At 36.0% G+C, this 18,724-nt stretch overlaps 1 protein-coding gene across 1 annotated transcript; it reads right to left on the bottom strand.

Annotated features, from left to right (window-relative positions):
- Positions 1–155: 155 nt before the first annotated feature.
- Positions 156–9,294, bottom strand: LOC149006850 (uncharacterized). Its single transcript, XM_089165672.1, has 9 exons — positions 8,667–9,294; positions 6,038–6,121; positions 4,508–5,002; positions 3,975–4,110; positions 3,649–3,811; positions 3,344–3,472; positions 2,755–2,949; positions 1,763–1,885; positions 156–1,667 (listed from the first exon to the last, which is right to left on the bottom strand). The coding sequence occupies exons 1-9, from the start codon at positions 8,842–8,844 to the stop codon at positions 1,554–1,556; spliced, it is 1,617 nt and encodes a 538-aa protein (XP_089021798.1). The 5' UTR covers positions 8,845–9,294; the 3' UTR covers positions 156–1,553.
- Between the last annotated feature and the right edge of the window lie 9,430 nt (positions 9,295–18,724).

Genomic DNA, 18,724 nt, shown 5'->3' on the forward strand with positions numbered 1-18,724 from the left:
TAAAAGATTCAGAATTCAATAATTGTGATGATACATGTATTGTAATTTTACACCCCCACCCCCAACAAAAATAGAATTGCAATATGCAATAGTATGGAAGGCAACACTAATCGAGCCCGTTGTTAATTATTATTTCTACTCTTTTTTAATGGGAATTGAAAAATAAAGAAAAACGACCTTAAAGCATTTTTTTATATTAGTGTTTCTTCCACTCAATTCATTTCTTAAAAAAAATAAAATCGTGACAGTGGCACACATATTTTGTTCCAAAGGTATACCCAAAATACCCAAGAAAAGTCATGCCTCAATTGTATTGACTTAAATCTTGATTATTATGAGAGGAGGGAACTGAACTCACAAGTCACAATGCACTTCCCATGATGGTCTGGAAATGCCCATAATAAATTTCTTCAGTGGAAACGTAAAATTTATGCTATACTGTTCATGTAAACTGGGTGTTAATCGTTGAAACAGAATTTCCTAATTAGTTTATTTGCTTTCATATGCTAATCTATGATTATTAACAATTAATCTCTATAATGTAATAATTCACACATTTTGAACCTGACCCGATGCTCTTTGGAGGCTAGCAGCTCATATGCTTTTATATAGCATTTCATGCTTTTCGATACTCATTAAAATGCATCTTATGTTGGGGGTTAAGGCTTAAGCACAAAGTTGTTTAAAACATTACAACCTAAATATCTAATTTGCAATATCCAAATCGTTGCCTCTCACTAATATTTATAGATAAAACTAGGCTTTACGGTTAATTGGACTCTTCTATAAAGCCAATTACACCATTGGATCGTAACTAATCCGATGGCCTATATTAGAACATAAGTCGTGTATGACTCAAATAACTCAACATCTTCTCCCTCGGGCCCTCATCAATATTTGTGGAAGAGGTTAAAAACCCGGCTGGGAAGAGCTTGATTGTGGAGACAGGAGTGGATGACAAGGATATTGACCCAAAACTACGGCCAACAATCACAAGATTATCATATATTATCTTCATGATTGTTTTAAGCCTTTGGTTTGGAGATGACTGATGAGAAGATGAGTTAACCATAACTCTTTCTAGGGTATATATGAACCATCAACTCTGCAGTAGGGTGTTCACAAGAGGCACAAGCAAGAAGATTCCTACAGGAACTCCCAAGGAGAAAAAGAATAAATATATTACCTTAATAATCTTGCATGTTCAGAGGTTGAACCAGTGCTCTCCAGAACTGTACATTGACAAATACAACACAAATTTTCCAGCTTTCCTCCTACATGTTCCATGCCTTTCCCATTTCCTGAAATGAAATTTGCTCCAACAATCTCTACATGGAAAAGCAGAGAGCAAAGATGTCACCACTAGATCGCCAGGGGCATCATGAGTAACCTTTAAGCTCCACATTCTCTTTCCACAACTTCCTCAATGTTTGAAGCTTGATGTCATCGGTTAACTTCAACCCATCTCTTCCAAAGTAATTGATAGAGGTTAGGAAAGATAACAGTCTGATCAGCATTTACAAAGTGAAAGAGGCTAGATCATCCTGGCTGTTTTATGGTGAAAGGGGTTCGTGACCTAATGCCAATTGGTGGTAATTTGGGTAGTCAATTCCATTCAACCTAACACAACACAGGATCTGCTCCGGCAAGTCTTCAGCCTTGTTGCCCTGTGCAACAACAAAAATGCAAAGCAGTCATTAATTACCAACAGACTATAAACCTGAGAGCAATTTAGTTTTGAATCTCAAATGGAACACTGTACCTGAATTGTCAGGCCAAAATCCAATATGCAGTGCTTCAGCCTGTCTTGAAACGCCTCAAAACCTTTTCTAGATATATAACTGAATCTGTGCATATCTAAATCAATCTCGAAGTAGTTTTCACCCTGGATAAGATTTCAAGGTAGTTAGGTAGGTACATCAGTGAGAAATACACAGATAACAGCAAGTATTTTCTAGTGTTCTTTTCAGTTCAGTACTCCTTTTGACTACCTTGTATTTGATTTAATTATGGTCATGGTATTCCTAAAAGCAGCAACTTAATTTCTACTTCAATATTCCTGATCAGGATAAGAAAAGAAGGATTCAAATCATATTTACAATTCTACATGGTAATGGCCAATGTTTATAGAAACTTGACACATTTCAGAGTTTCCTCAACCGTCTGAAGCAAATATACTCGCTTTGAATTTCGTGCATGTCACCATACTAGGAAAAGCCCCAGCCATGATGAAAAGCCCAAGAGAGAATGGTGGTCTCAGGGAGCAAGAGCCAGGTCAAATGATCTTATTGTGATAAGAATGCCAGAAGAAACTGTCCATGCCATTCTGGGTGTAATAAATGAACAATTTATTAGTTGAATCCCCTATATCCTTGAGCTGCCTCTTCAATAGATAGATAACAAGGACTCAAAGGATATAATCATCTTGGGGGCAAGACTATGTGAAATGATTTTAAATATTTAATATTTGACAGTTGGATCTGGAACTGTAATCCTCAAGGATTTATATTTGAAGGAAAGCATTTCAGCCACGTTTAGACCAATGATATTTTGTCACACCATCTATCACAAGGGCAGAAACTAACTGTTACTTCCGAGGAGGTAAGAGACAAGGTAGATATCAACTCAATGCAGTTGAACCTTATCCAAAAAAGGGGAAACGAGAGGGTAATAGGATCCCAATCTTCACGAAAGCAAAATTGTAGCTTTACAAGTCAGTTAACCGGCGGTCTAACTGAAAAAAGGTATGCTTACCATATAAAATTCATGTTGAGGGCGTGAAAGAACAGGTTTTTCATTATAAGCATGCATAAGCTTTCTCTCAGCTGAGTTTAAATGAAGATCATCCACATTCGCCACACGGCCCAAGATCTTTAACCTTTCCCGGAAAGGAACTATGGAATCTACAGGGAAACCTTTGACCTTTTCTACTTCGTCATCAATTATCCTCTGTTCCAAAAACAAATATTGACATAAACAAATAAATTCACTAAGAACCAGGAATAAGTAAACAAATAAAAAATTATATATTCTTTCCAAATATTACAAACAGATAAATGGCCATATTTTCGTACCAACAACAACAAAGGGAGAACCTTACAATAGCATTGCTAACATACATGCTTCAGAAACAAGCTACATGAAAAAAATTAGTATTTTTCCACTATAACCATCAGCTTAAATTGAGAAGTGTGGGCTGTTTTACTGTTCACGTGAACAGTTAAACAGCCCAAAACTTGCATGCATTTCAACAAGAAGCATTTGCCAAATATAAACCATTTCATGCAACAAGAATAGACAATATCAAGCAGAAAAACTCAAAATTAAAGAGGTCTTGTCTTACTCTGATATTTTCTTGTAAGTGAGAAGGAAGTTCTTTAGTATAACTATTAGAAAGCCGAAAGTACAATACAAAACTTATCCCTTCACCATCTGTCTCATTTTGAAAAATTGAGGCAGGATATAATGGAACCTGCAAAAACCAAACAGCACAACAACATTAGAAATAGTGACAGCCTCTTTGAGGGAAATGTACTACTTATTTGACAATCACATAAATGACCATATTTTCCACATAAATAAAGTAACGAATTCAAGTAAGACATAAAGAAAACTGAGAAGATAGACTGGTAGTTGAGACATGAATACCTGAATATTTACAACAAGAATTGGTGGTAACTTTCCAGATGAATTTGCAGAAGGGAGCTCCACAAAACGGGCAATATGATCAACTTTCCTAGGTGACAAGAATACATCAACACCAAACGGATAATATGCTGCATAATTGGGGGCACATTCCTTCTTTTTGTCCCTGACACAGGTATTCCATGGATGATAGAATAAGAAAGTAATTGACCAGAGTTTAGATCAAAAAGAAAGAAGAAAAAAAAGCTGCTTGTGGAAAATGGAAGACTGGTTTACATGTTTGATATAACTGACGGAAAAAATAACCAAAAGAAAACCGTTCCTCCTACCTAAAATAATTCTCTCCCCGGACTTTGAAAGCACCAGGGTCAACAAATGACCAACAGTCAAACATTTGCTTCTCTGCTGGGCAGAATGGAACTTGGGAACCCGCCATGGGTCTTTGCAGAAGCATCTTTGAGGATACTGAAACCGAAATGTAGAAGAAGAAAATGTATGAGTTTAAGGCTTGTATGCTAATCTAGCCTGCTACAAGACCTACCAACATATCAGGGCTTATAAAAATCAAGGTTCACAAATTATCTGTCAAACCATACACAATTGAAAACCTAAAAGATGAATGGTTAATTATTAATGCACAGTTGATGCAAGCTTTAGAATTAAGAGAAAACAAATTAGGCCTTTTTCCAGGTATGCATGAGAAATGATAGCTCTGCAGTCATCAAAATGAATGCACACACCTTAAATTTCAGTAGCAATCAGTGTTAACAACCATACAAACCAATCAAGCAATCACAGCACATCAGGTGAGATATATATATTTGACCAACAACCAAATCTCAAAATAAGTGGAAGGACTCACGTATTTCAGGATTGGAATGCCCCTCCTTCCATTTGAAGGAAAGCTTTGAAGAAGACTTTTTCCTTGCACTTGGGGGACCAGGGCTTAAGGACCTTCTCTTTTCAATAGAGGGGACAGTGGAAGTGAGACAAGGCAAGCAGGCATTTGGAAGAATACCACAACTGTCCATTATTCCTCCCTCTCTGGCATCACTTTCATCCACTGAAACATTAGAGACTTCATCAATGGAGACAGGAGACTTTTCACCGCTCAAAGGCCCAACAGGTTTCGCTTGGTAGTCAGCATCATCAGAATGCATGACCCGAGGACTTGCATTTTTAATAACTTCACTCACAAAATTGCTCATGGAATTTCCATTCAGTGGTTCCCCAACCTTATGTTTCCGATCAGTTGACAAAATGCTTGGATGATTCCCATTACAGTCCTGAGCAGTATCTCTGAGAGACGACATTCTGGAGACAGATGCACCCTCGAAGCTATTCAGTGACAAGGCATCTGCAGAAGGTTAAAATGATCATGCACATCAACAAGTGATTTCCCAAAAGTTAAGGCTAAGTTGGTTAAGAGTAGGAAGAGAAAGTCAGGTACAGTGAAGCCAGCAAGGGAAGGATTAATGAAAAATATGTAGTTTTCACCATTTTGCAATTACCATCAGGAAGATGGTGTGAACATATATACACAAACTAAAGAGTCATGGCTAACTTTCCATAACCCTTTGACTATCCATCCCATTTCCTAATAAGTAACAAAATCTCTCCCTTTCAACTTTTTCACTATTCAGTACATAAAGGATAAACAAATAATATATTGACTTAAAATAAAAAATAAAAAGAAGAACCTTTACAATATCCATCCCCCTATACGATACACTATACATTAATTATCAATTACCAACTAGAAAAAAGAAAGTTCACTAACTGAAGAACCCACAAGTAATCCTAATAATATCATACATATCTTAACTCCTCCACTTCCCAACCCAACCCTTTTATTCTACTACCTAAAAAAACAAAAACATACTCAAAAAAAAGCATGGAAGTTGTCCTCTGAGTATTTGGCTAAAAACTCAACTACTTAAAAAGCATTTGTATACAAATAAAAAAATCTGTGGAAAATGCAACTGAATATTTGGGGGGGGGGGGGGGAAGTACCACTTTTGAATTTATATTTGATACCTAAAAGGCACATGCATCTTTACTAAATATGGTTAAAAAAATAGTGGAAACTTTTGCTCTTCATTTTGAGTGTTACTGTTAGGTTGGCTTTTCAACAGATACGGTTAAGAAAGTTTGATGGATTATTGGATAAGCAAGATTTATATCTCCTTTAACAAGCAACATATCAAGAGTTAGTATCCAGAAGAAAACTTTAGACCATGCCCCCCCCCTACTTTTTGCAATTTCCTCATTCCGTTTCAACTAAACACAGTACTGTTCTCCGAATGTTTTATATCCAGCGAAAAATATGGAAAACAAACATGCACACAAACTATAAAAGGACTGTTATGAATGGTGAGTTTCACAGGCATACCATCAGCAACACTTTGGAAATCATCATCACAGTCAGAGTCAAATATTGCAAAAGAGTCAAACCACGCCTCCTCAGTGCTTCCAGCTGATGTCATCACATTTTCACGGAAACCATGTCAGCATGATAAATCACTCCCCCCCCCACCTCCAACCCAAAAAGAATCTAGGCACAAGAATATATTTGCACTAGAACTGCTCAAGAATCACATACATCATGTTATTGATATTAATTGATGATAATAAGCAGAGCATAAACTAAAACTGACAATGCTGATAAAGGATTAAAGAATAATCTTACACCCCTCATATTGCAGTATACGAGTTTGCTTCATGAAGAGAGAATAATATAACTATTTAAACAAATAACATGAAACAATTAATCCACTGGGTAAAATTAAACTCCAAGATCTTGAGACCTACAATAAAATTGGTAGCAAAGTTTACTTGTTTTCAAATTATTTACATTGATGCAGAAAATCCATCTCAATGATCTTAAGTGTTGCACTATCAATTTCCCAGTCCCTAATTAACAAAACCATAGAGATAATCTTCATTGGTAAAACACTTCAGGAACCTTGCACCAGATGTTCGAGTTCAGTTGCACTCATGACATAACATGCATTTTGCCCTAACTACTACCAAGCAATTAGAAGCATAAAAAATCCATGCCCTCATCCTCAAAAACTTCAGACTCACAGATAGTAAAGCCAAAAATGATCCACATAGAGTACCATGTCCCCCTTCCCACCCAACCTCCCCCCCTCCCCCCACTCACAAAAGAGAGAGGGAGAGAGAGAGGAGAGAAAAAAAACCAACATCCCCTGTACAAGAAAAAAGGAATAAACGAATAAAGGGCAAACTGATCCACTGCACAGTGAAGGATAGCAAAAGCCAAATTAACACATGCTCAGCAAAGTAATCCACGTCTACAGCCTAGGAATGACATATATCAAGCTTTCTGATATCCAAGGCCCCTCCAACAAAGCCATATGTCCCTCAAAGCTCTCAGCTTGGTGGAAGAAAGAAAGATAAACAGGATTCGCCAACATATGTTACTTGAGGTAAATCAGAGTAGTCTTTTGCTCTGTGAATAGCTGCATTGCCTCCTCATCATCAGTTTTTTCTAACAAATCATTTGTATCTTGAGATATGGGGGACATTCATGTCCAAATCAGCATTGCCACATGAAGAAGTTTGCCCTCTACCCACCAAAACCACTCCAAGATGCTTCCACAAACTCTCTGTTCCTTGAAAAATGGAAAGGACAGTGATTTCAGAGGTCTAAATGTTAATAAACAATTATCTAGATTGCACTGGGGTTTCGAAGTAATTGCTTTTGGTTGTTGCATCACTGAGGTTCTGAAATTAATGATTTTGGTTGCTGTAGCACTGAGATTCTGAAATTATTGCCTTTGGTTGTTGTGACAGAGCACCTTACAGAAAAACCCAAGGGAAGATTTAATGACACAACAAACTGCAATTTCTACAAGCTATACCAATAACTATGTTCTTGTGTACCACATAGTGTTTTGTTGTGTATCACAAAGTCTCCTTTAAAAGATGATAACTTAAAAGAATGCTTTTGTTTTCCAAGTCCCATATAGACTAAAGAGAGAAACCCCCACCCTCAGGTAGGAATTGATGAACATGGATCAACTTATGAGCCAAGAATCATAGAAGCTCTATCTAAATAAATTAATAGACAAGAAAGGACGTATTAAATTTGAACATGGATCAGCTCTTCATTTGAACATGAATTGACTTATCAGCCAAGAACCAAGAGGTTAAAAAAAACAAAATAACAAAAAGACAGTAGCAAATTTTCACAGAATTATCCATCAAAAACATTAGATCTGTGTATAATAGCTGGTCTAAATTTTAATAGTACAAACATGCTCCTGGTACATTAGAGCACCTTTGCAAGAGGTAACTTGAAAGCTGAAACAATTAAGTTAGAATTAACATGAAGATTACTTTCATTTTAAGAAAGTAAAGACTAGGAGGTGAGCATCGTAAGATCAGCTTGAGAGATAAAAAAATGTTGCACCAAACACAGTTCGACTTGCAAGTTTCTGCAGGAAAAGGATATACTATGAATTTCTCAATTCAAACTGATGCTCTATGTACTACTACCTGATGTTATCAATCATAGCAAAAAGTTCTTGAAAATAACTCGTTTTATTGATTTCAAATTTCAGTACACCATAAGTCAAAATTTTTAATATATATACCAATAATTTTTTGCGAACAAAAACGTTAAGACATTCCGCGGGAACACAAAAGATCGAAACATTAGCATCACAGAGTAATATTTATATAATTAACAGGGGAGGAAGAGGAAAAGAAAAGCTGATCATTTCCCAGCAAAAATTGAACTAATCAAATAAAACGTTTAACAAAGCAATTCTGGACTTAAAACAAACTATCCCGGCCACATAGCACAAGCTACAATAATCTCTTCTCCATTCATCGAAGCAGGAAGTACAGCTAACAGACTCCCGACGAACAAAGGCAACTATGAGAGAATGTGCTATGCTATCGAAAAAGAGATCAATCCAATCCACATTAAATTAAAATTGAAGAAATCAAGAGAAAGTGTTGAGACTGGTAAAGTGAAGAAAAGATGTAACCTTGAAAAGTAGGATTACTGAAAGAACGATCGGGAGGTGCAGATTTAGAAGCTTTATCAAACGACTTGTTGGACATGCGAGAGGAAACTCGCCTCGCCTTCGTTCTTCTTCTTCTTCTCTTGAAAGGCTTCTTTGGCATTCCAGCACATCCTTCCCGCTTTGAAACACAAGCTCCCATCCCTCCCTCCGGATCCAACCAAACACAGTTACAGAAGTGTGTATAAAATAGAAAAATTAATGAGTTCAGCAAAACATACAGAGTCGTCAACTCTGCAACTCTCGACGATCCGCACAACGAAATACAGAAAAATCAAACATGAGAAGCAATGGACTGCGACAAGATTGAATGAAACAATGAAAGGTCACAACAACTACAAATCGTCAACAAAAGGGGGGAAAACAAAAACAAAAAACCAAAAAACCAAAAAAAAAATTTCTTCGATTCTGCAACTGGTGTGTCTTGTTCTCCACTCCACTTTTCCTCTCTGTTTGTCTCTCTCGGATTTTGTTGAAGAGGCGAGAAAAGAGCAGAGCTCCAAAATCCAAAAGAGAGGTCAAATTAAAAAACTAAAAAAAAACACTAACCGATGGCATTTTCAGTTGCCTGCGTACGCCATCTTTCCCTTCTTCTTCTCACCCTCCCCAGTAATCTATCTAATAGTACAGTAGTGTAAACAACAACAACCATGTGGGTCCCGCATGGTAGTGTCGCACACGTGTGCGACTCGTTCAATCAAATCGGAGGCATTGATGATCAGATCCCACCAGGGGGCCATTACAGATTTCTTTGCCGGCTTTCGTCCTTTACGAAGTTGTTTTTTTTTTTTTTAATTCTTTAAACTCTTTCGTGTCACCTTTTAACAGCAGTAACTGCTTTTATCTGGTAGTGACAGCTGACCCTGAACCTTAAATGTCCACCTTCCCCTCCATGATTTTAGTGCACGATATAAAACGGTTGTCGTTTCATTGGTATCGTATCGTATCGAATCCGATTCCAAATACTCTTAACCCCCAACCTGTCGGTGTCCCTATGCTCTTAAACTCGCATGAGTGTGGGTGGGTCCTACATTTTGATACGAGCAAACCTATGTGTATGTGTGTGGGTTTCATTACTTCACGTGAGTGCGAAAGCATAGTACATGAGCAGTTTTGGGGCATATGATCTGAATTCACTGATTATGAATCACACTACCAAACAAGAGAAATATAGTTGACCAAAAAAAAAAACAAGAGAAATATACTCTAAATTCAGATCCTCTCCATCTGGGCAAGTCGTCCCCCATCCTCCCACCCTTATAGTTAGGAGTTTGATCAATTCTCGTGAGTAAGATTGATACAAGATCCACTGAGAGCCTTGCTTTTAAATTTTTTTTTTTAATGATCATTCAAAGGTTGGCCCACCAACTTTGTGATGAAGAATCGTGGAGGAGCACATACTGTTTTCTCGACAAGGAGGTGAACCTGATTCTGAGAGCTAACACAACTTTGCCATGGTACATGGGTAGTATGGGTAGTCCATGTGTGAAGGGGGGGGATAGGAGGACAGGCTGTCCAGTGGAGAGGAATTCACAAGCTCCTCTCGTAGTTTTCCATTGCATTACAAAGATGAGTCCATGCAAAACCACTGGGGTCTAGTTTTGAATCATTTTGTTCTTACTTAGAGGTGGGATGCATCCATATTATTAGCCTAAATTCAAAGCCTCTCCATCTGGGCAAGCCATCCCCCATCCTCCCACTCTCATAGTTAGGAGTCTGGATCACATCCTCGTAATCATTCAAATGTTGGCCCACCAAATTTGTGGTGAAGAAGCGTGAAAGAGCACATACTGCTCTCCGACAAAGAGATGATCCCGATTCTGAGCGCTAAAACAACCCTGCCCATGTCCCATGGACAGGCTATCTAGTGGAGAGGAATTCACATGCTACCTTCATGCTTATCCACTGCATTACAAAGGTGAGCCCATGTGGGACCATTGGAGTCCACTTTTGATTAATTTTTTTTCTTACTTAGAGGTGGGACTCACCCTTATTATGCGGCAAATAAAGGATTCGTATCATATCGAAATAACATGATTTTATCCTTGTGTTTGTTGTTGCTTTTGAATTGTAACATGTGATAATTTTTGAGATCTAACGCCAATGTTACCAATACAAGATCCGATATGCATTCGAGAAACACGAAACTCTTCTTTATTGAAACGATAAGGCCTAAAAGGGAGGGATAAAGTCTTTATTAGGGTCTTTATTTTATTGAAGATAAGGGTTTGGCTTTTAAGACATGAAAATCTGTAGCCGGATTAAGTGGGAAATTCGTTTTTCTTTTTATTTTCTTCTTTTGGGTATTTGTGTAGTTGGAAATTTATAAAGCAAAATCTAACCTCGTTGACATAAAAAATAATCCTTCGGAAAAAAAAAATGAAAAGGTAAAGTATGAGATTGGACCCTGCATGGTTCTTGCACGGTTGCACCATTGTTGAAATCAATATGGAATAGAGCTCCTCTACTTTTTCCATTTGGTATTTTTGTGTATATATTTATATCCTACGGTTATGAAGTGCATCATCTCAATAAATATGCCGATCTAATGATTCATAATTGACTTCAAATTCAATATTCAAAATTGAAAATTTACTATTAACCGTTAAATCAGCATATTTGTTGAAGTAGTACGAATAGGAGAAGCAATATTTATAGGTAAGAGGAATAGGAGAATTTGAATCTACCAGTGTATGTTTTGAAATTTTTATTTATTTATTTGGGAATTGATGATTTTTCTTTTTTTCTTTTTTTATGAAATCTTGCCTTCTTTTTTATGACCTACATGATTAAACCACATTATTTTCTATATAATAGCATAAAGATTGACTTTTTCTATCAACCACATGCAAGCATTTATGGTTTGCAAGCTTCTCAGTTCTTATGTCATTTTTTTTCTTTGGTAAATGATATTAATATTATTTTATAAGTAACGATACGCTAGCGCGTATGCTACACAACGTGGCAGGCTTCTTTCTTCTTTAATTAAAATTTGAAATCATGCATTCTTAAAAACTAATGTTATATTGAGATTTTCATATGAACACACCTAGGTTCAATGAAATAATTAGACGTCAATCTTTTTTCTCATCTAATGTTAACAATAAACATTTTCCATGATTTTCCCAAAGTCATGGATATTACTCTCATTCTTTATGACAATAACAGTCTTTTATATAAATAATAATAATAATAAGTCATTTCAATTTATTTTAAAAAATATTATTATGCCAAAACTTTTGGTTATAACATAATGATAAGTCAATTTCCATTTATTTTTGAAAACCCTTCATACCAAAACTTTAGAAAAGGAGACAATATGCAATTAAAAGACGGAATTTAGTTCTAAATACACCAACGCATATGTCACTCAAACATCCATTTGGACGCTGGAGATATATTTGAGGAAAAAAGTCGAGACATGAGTATACTATAAGCATTCTATAAGCTAGTGCCCCTTGTGTGTCTAACTCTCTCTTCCCCGGTTTGTAGCGACCTCATTTCATGTCTATATAATATTCCATCCAACACCTCTAGTGGTGACACGTCTATTTCTCATCTCACATGTAAAATGACATTTTTATCTCTACTTGAAAAAGAGAGATAAATACAATTAGGCATTCTTGTACGTTATGCAATTAGATCGTGAAGATTAGCATTCCAAAGGAAAAGGTTTGGTGGAGTGGATATGTGGTGAGCACAGCATTGCTAAAGTCAGGAGCCTCTATTATTTACGAAATTAATATTGGCTCAATTTATAATACAAAGTCAAGAATTCTAATCTTTTTGAGCTAATGCCTTATATATATAAAAATTTTCTCATTCTTTATATTAATTTTAGCACCAAACCCTTTTTTTCATATAAATAGTACCAAACCTTAGTGGAAGGCATCATATGTGAGAATATGGGTTTGGCAGGAAATAGACAGCCTTAATGGGAAATATTAAATGAGACAAAACACTTCCAACTCATAGTTGGCTTGGCAGGTGATTTAATGGTTAATGGGTTAGCTTCAGATTCATGATATGTCCATTTAATTCATATTGAAAAAGCTGTGTTTGGTTTGAATTTAAAAGTTGTTTTCAAGTGATTCATAGACCAATCACTGAGAGGTTTGGAAATTGGAGCTGAATTTGGAATGAAAGCGACCAAATGGAAAGTCACTATCTAATGAGTTGTGTGAATAAGAAATCAGAGAAAATAATGGAGTCCGGACAACCAAACGCAAGAAAATTGTTTTTCTGCTGCAAATAATTCCAAAAATAAATAAAAACTGGTTTGCGTGAAAGTTTGGAAATTTCTGCACTTTTTCCCTTCGCGACATAACTGCTCCGACCGGTCATTAGTCTCGGCTCACCTACTCGCTTGTTTATATTTCAGTTTTTATTTTTATAAATCGATTTGAAGTCGTGGAAGCTTCTATGAATCGATTAATGTCAGGCTACCTGACAGGTTTAGGTGCTCTTCCACTGTTCCACGTCGTTTCTTTGCAACCAAACAAAACCTCGCAGATTTAGGTTTAGGATTACAACACGTGTACATAAACAAAACCAACGTTCAGGATTTATTACATTTGTTTCTAAATTTAAAAAAGTTTAAAATTACAAAACTAACCCAGATTTCCTTCCAAATAAAGAAAAACGTAACTAGGCCATACTTGACTGGCTCTGCATTTTCCACAGAAGAAACAAGAAGGTTAATATCAAACCCTAGAAATCTGATCGCGAATCTCAACAATAACAAAGAGGAATACGATCACGACAAATAGAAGAAAGAAAAAAAGTAAAGAAGAAATTTTGCTTCTTAAATTAACAAAACTCTCTTCTCGAAATAAGGTTGGAAACTGCTCTGAACCTCGTTCTCTCTTAGCATCATCTCTTGAAGCCAAATACTTTACAAATTCTAATTTTTTAACCAAAAGGTTAGGAAAAAAAAAAGGTTCTTGGCAATCCAAGTGCTGAGAGTGTGGTGAAAGAAAACCCTAAGGCTGACACTTGATCAAATGATACTATCAATGGTGAATTCTTTGTTATCAATGGTGAATTCTCTGCTAAGTTGGTGGAGCGAGCATTGATGAAACAAAAATACCCCATTAGTCCTAACGAGTTCACAAAGTGGTGGAATCTTTTTTTAAAGTTACCACTGCACCCCAAATTTAAGTTTTTTCTTTTAGCATCTCTTAAATGCAGAGTTACTAGTTAGATCCCATTATCTCAATGGACGGAGATATACAATTTTTGTAAACAGTGCATGGCTAAAACAGAGACTATCTAGCATTGTTTTCTTGTCATGCGAATGGACCAGGAGAATCTGAGCGGTAGAACCATTAGGACAGTGAACGGGACACTTTGCCCATGACTCAATCTTGCACTTGTGCAATCAATATCTAGTGGGCAACCAACTAGATAAACCAACAATACATTGGGTTTTTTTTTTTCCTGTGTTTGTTACTACTTGTTACTTCATGTGGGCAGAAAGAAATAATGTATTAATAGACCAAAACACACAGGGTGCTTGAAAACATCAAGAAATGGATTAGTGAACGCGATTTTAAGCCTCCTCTTTGAGAGGGTCGCTTGTTATGCATAATAAAATAGAAAATCAAAACCTTAATTTTGTTTTTATCACACAGACAGATTACTCAGACATCTTAATATGTGCAGAAATATATAACAAATTGCTAAACAAAGCAGGATGGAGTGTGGGGATTCTATGTTAAGGCGACCATATATATACTAATGCATGAATTTTGGACAAGAGAGACATCATGGAAGCTTTGCTAGGCACAATACAATTATACAAGATGGGGTGAAAAAAAAAATGTAAATTAGATAGAAAAAATCTGAAAGAGATGTAAAGTAAGTGCTTACGAACCCAAAAGGATGTATACATAATTTAAGTTATTTATAAATTAAAGTTGAATTAATTCACTTCGAGCATTGAATCCTTCCTCATGAGCTGACACACACATGTAAATCATAAATGCAGTTTAAGATTCATGTTTGACTTTATTTTTCTTTGACTGAATTAAATAAAGTAAGTTGTTGAAATTTGTGTTTACAAGGAGGCATATCATAAAAAACACGGTTTTAAAATTTAAAAGTTTGTAAAATAAATAATAACAATAAAAATCTATTTGATAACTTATGAAAATTCTTGCTTTGAGAAACAAAAATAAAGCTTAATTATGGTGGGTTATCAAAAGCTCCTTTAAAAAAAAATTCCAAACTCTTAGAACAATATGAATTAATCATAGGAATTCCACAAGTACTTGAAATTTCAAGTTCAACAATACGTGTCGAAGGAAATGTTATAATGGTAGCATTAATACAACCACAAGCAAAATTATTGTTGCCGATGGTTTTTGCCTGTATAACGGTGGAGCCGTTTAGGTGATCCGTCAAATCAGAGATGATGAATATGGGTTCAAGCTTGGGTCCTTCCAAAGTTATTCAAATTTGTCAAGTCATGAATCGGGAAGTGGGTAGTTATATTTGTGGTAGCCATTGAAGACAAAGACGGAAGAGAAATACTCACCAGCTTATGTGCTTATTGTCAATTTCACTTATGATTCGAGATTGTGATTCAAAATCAATAGATGTCATATAAGATTACCTAATTTATTAAAACAAAAGCAATATATTTCGTAAACACTAAATTTGAGATATGACTGATCAATTAATTTTTTGAGATTGCTCTGAGGTTGTATAATCACCAACAAAAAATTATATGTGAATTTTTATTCTTTTCTCCTTTATTCAGTGCCTTACTCAATTTTTAGGCAACCAAAAACCATTTTTGTAATATTTAACATAAAAAAGTGGGAATGAACTAAATTGAAATTCGAGCATTGAGTTCTTCAAATAGAATCAACTCATTCCATAGACCATGATCATCACCAGGGTCTGATGTTTTATTTGGTTTGAGATAGAAAAGATTAGAATGAAGATTGAATCGGATCCGAATATGCTGATTTGGGGATTGGGGTTAAAGAGATTCAGGTTTGTGTCGGTTTCCCATGTATTTTGGTGGGTTGGAGACCATAAATGCTTTTCTTTTGGTAGGTAAGCATAGATGCACTTTGATTTTCATACTTGATCCTCTTTTTAATCAATGGTGGGCTGAGAGTCATTTTCCTTTTCTTCAGTCAATAAAATAACAAGAAATAATCCCAAAGGGGTTAGTCCCTTTTAGGGTATCACCAAACATTTTTCTTTTATTATTATCAAATCAATCACAAGAACTGATTCTCATAAACCCAATAATTTGGAAAAGGGAGCGGAGAAAAGTTGTAGAGAGACGAAAGTTCAAACCCAAAACTTCCTCAAACTTACGACCTGATGCGTCCAAAATCTGTTTAGTCCTTAGATCACTTGATAATGACCTGCAAAACAATCGTCAGACGTGGCCCGACCGTGGGGGTCGGGAGTCCACCTCCAATGGCTAAATCAGTTAGGGCCTGTTTGGTTACATGAATCCAGAGATTTGAAATCTCTGGATTCATGAATCTGAGAATTATACCCGTTTGGTTGTAAAAATCTCTAGATTCATGAAATCTAGAGATTCACCTTTTTACACTAAAAACGTTAATCTGTAGATTTATGGGTATGGGGTGAAATCCAGAGATTTCAAAAAAGCTATACATTTGCACATTCACAAAAATCACGTCGATCAAATAGTTTTTTAGGATGAATCCACATATTTCATTCCACAACCAAACATCTAATTTTATAAATTATAACTCCATAGGCTTGAAATCTATAGATTTGAAATCTCTAGATATTTGAAATCTCCAGACTCATGTAACCAAACAGGTCCTTAATGAACTGATCACAAAGGCTCTGACTTGCTACAGAGCTAAAGTAAGAATACGATAATTGTGAATACAATTCAGATACCTTCTTTATACGTAGGTTTTGACTTATATAGAGTTTGCCTCTTAATCCGGTTCATCGAACTCATATGTTTCTTCTTCTGATGACCGTCAGATCTTGATGGTTAGACCCGTTAGTGGGTTAATGGATAACCTCCTTAGGTTGCACGATCTTGGTGCTAGGGCGTGGCGGTTATCTGAGTTGGCACGATCGTCCACTCCCGCAAGTATTGATAACCGTCTCTTTGACGGGTTATTCATCCCGAGAATCTCAGACTCGTGCTTGCTTGCTGACCGTATTTGGTTTCTTCTTGAACACGCCATCTTCGAACCCGGTTTGCTCGAACCTAACTCGGTCAGTTCATTTCCAACCTGGGTTGAGGGCTGAACCAAGGACGGACCCGGTTCAGCAATGTTTTTCCCGTATCACGACCTCTACATAAGAAGCTATTATTACTGTGCCGAAGCACATCAACCCTGTTGGCTCTCATCTACGTATTTGAAAGACTGATGATTTGAAAGGGGAATGACACAATTTTCGTGCATCTAGGATTCTAGGGCTTCTCGAAGAGTATGGTGTAGGAGCTATCACTTTCAATGACATACAAGTTACCATGGTTTTGTTGAGAGCCTGTTCATAATCCGAATCAAATTTTGTCAAAGACTCTTTGTAGAGGTCTAGAACCCTAGAGTACAACATTAGTTTTACTCAACATCTTGGGAAGTAAACAATGTGCAAAATTTTGGCAAAATACGGCAAGATTTAGACCCCCCCTAATTTTGGGGGGTATTTTAGGTCATTTTGGACCCAAATTTGGTGTATAGCCTAATTTGATGTCAATATTTTGGTAAATTTGAAATATTTTCTGTAAATTATCTTTCCTAACCACATTTAACATATTACCTTCTTAGGCTTAAATCATTTAAACATAATTGGAAATATTACCCGTTGACCTTAACCACATTTGGCACGTTGACTTTTGAAGCCTAAAACACTGGAATATAATTGGTAAGATTGTTCGTTGATCTTGAAGATTTAACTATACAATGTCTTCCTAATTTGAATTATTTCCAGAAATTATTCTATGTAGATTCTCCTCCATAACCACATTTTGCACATTGTCTTTTGAGGCTTGAATCATTGGAATAGAATTGATAAGTTGTCCATTGACCTTGAAAATTATGTTAGGGCTCTTGAATCCAGTTTCATCTACGATGAAACCCGGAAATCCGCGAAACGGTCACCTCCAAAACGAACGAGAATGGGAGGGGTGAACGAGATTTCAAAAAGCACATGCCATCAAAAATCCGGCAAAAGTTTTTTAGGTGAATCCACAATTTCTTCACACCAAACATTTAATTTTAAAATATGACCATGTTTGAAATCTCAGATATTTGAAATCCCTCAGTAACCAAGCGCCCTTATAGAATCGCGAGAAATCACCAAAAAATAAAGATTCTGGCGATATATCAGTCTCGGCATTCGGCAATTCACGGCCCGTTTTAGTTTTGCCCCTAAAATATTTCAATTACCCCCAACTGGCCAAAATTCAGCGATATGTTGTACTATGGAGGTATGTCAAAGAGAGTGTAATGTCTTCCAATGGAACATTCACTACAATAGTTATCCCCCTTTATATAAAATAAAATTTTCCCGTTTTTTATTTCCTAATGTTACTTTATTGTTATAAAAATCAATTATATTAAAACAATGTGAACGTATCTTTAGTTAATTACAACTTTCAAGGGTTTTTTTTCTTTGAAAGATGACTGGGCCGTTATAACTAAAGGGAAAGGGGTGCTAGATGTGATTGTTTTTCATTAAAAAAAGCAACAATAAGACAGGAAAATTATACAAATATTTCTTTAGCATTACTTATATGATTATTTTTTAAAAAACTTTATTACTAAATGAGGGGAAAAAATATTAATAAAATTAGGAATATGTACCTATAAATTATTACTAATCAAATGGTTGCCCAATTTAATTAAGTCTCTTTTAACCACACATCAATACCCTAGTTGGAAGAAATCTACCTTTTCATTTGGAGGAGAAAGATATCCATCATTTTCTCTAGTGAAATGTGTGGCATGGAAATCGTGGTGTTTGTTCTTATAAAACTTGTAAAGCAATACTTGCACGCTTAG

Source organism: Hakea prostrata, chromosome 8, assembly GCF_041222555.1.
Source record: "Hakea prostrata isolate BN-2017 chromosome 8, UWA_Hpros_2, whole genome shotgun sequence".
Classification (NCBI taxonomy): Eukaryota; Viridiplantae; Streptophyta; class Magnoliopsida; order Proteales; family Proteaceae; genus Hakea; species Hakea prostrata.

Bases quoted from the DNA above. Each gene is read 5' to 3' on its own strand.
- LOC149006850 (XM_089165672.1), bottom strand. From the start codon at position 8,844: ATGGGAGCTTGTGTTTCAAAGCGGGAAGGATGTGCTGGAATGCCAAAG. The intron at 3,812-3,974 runs GTAGGAGGAACG...TACCTGTGTCAG, and splicing joins CGGGGAGAGAATTATTTTAG to GGACAAAAAGAAGGAATGTG. The intron at 1,668-1,762 runs GTACAGTGTTCC...GTTGTTGCACAG, and splicing joins ATTTTGGCCTGACAATTCAG to GGCAACAAGGCTGAAGACTT.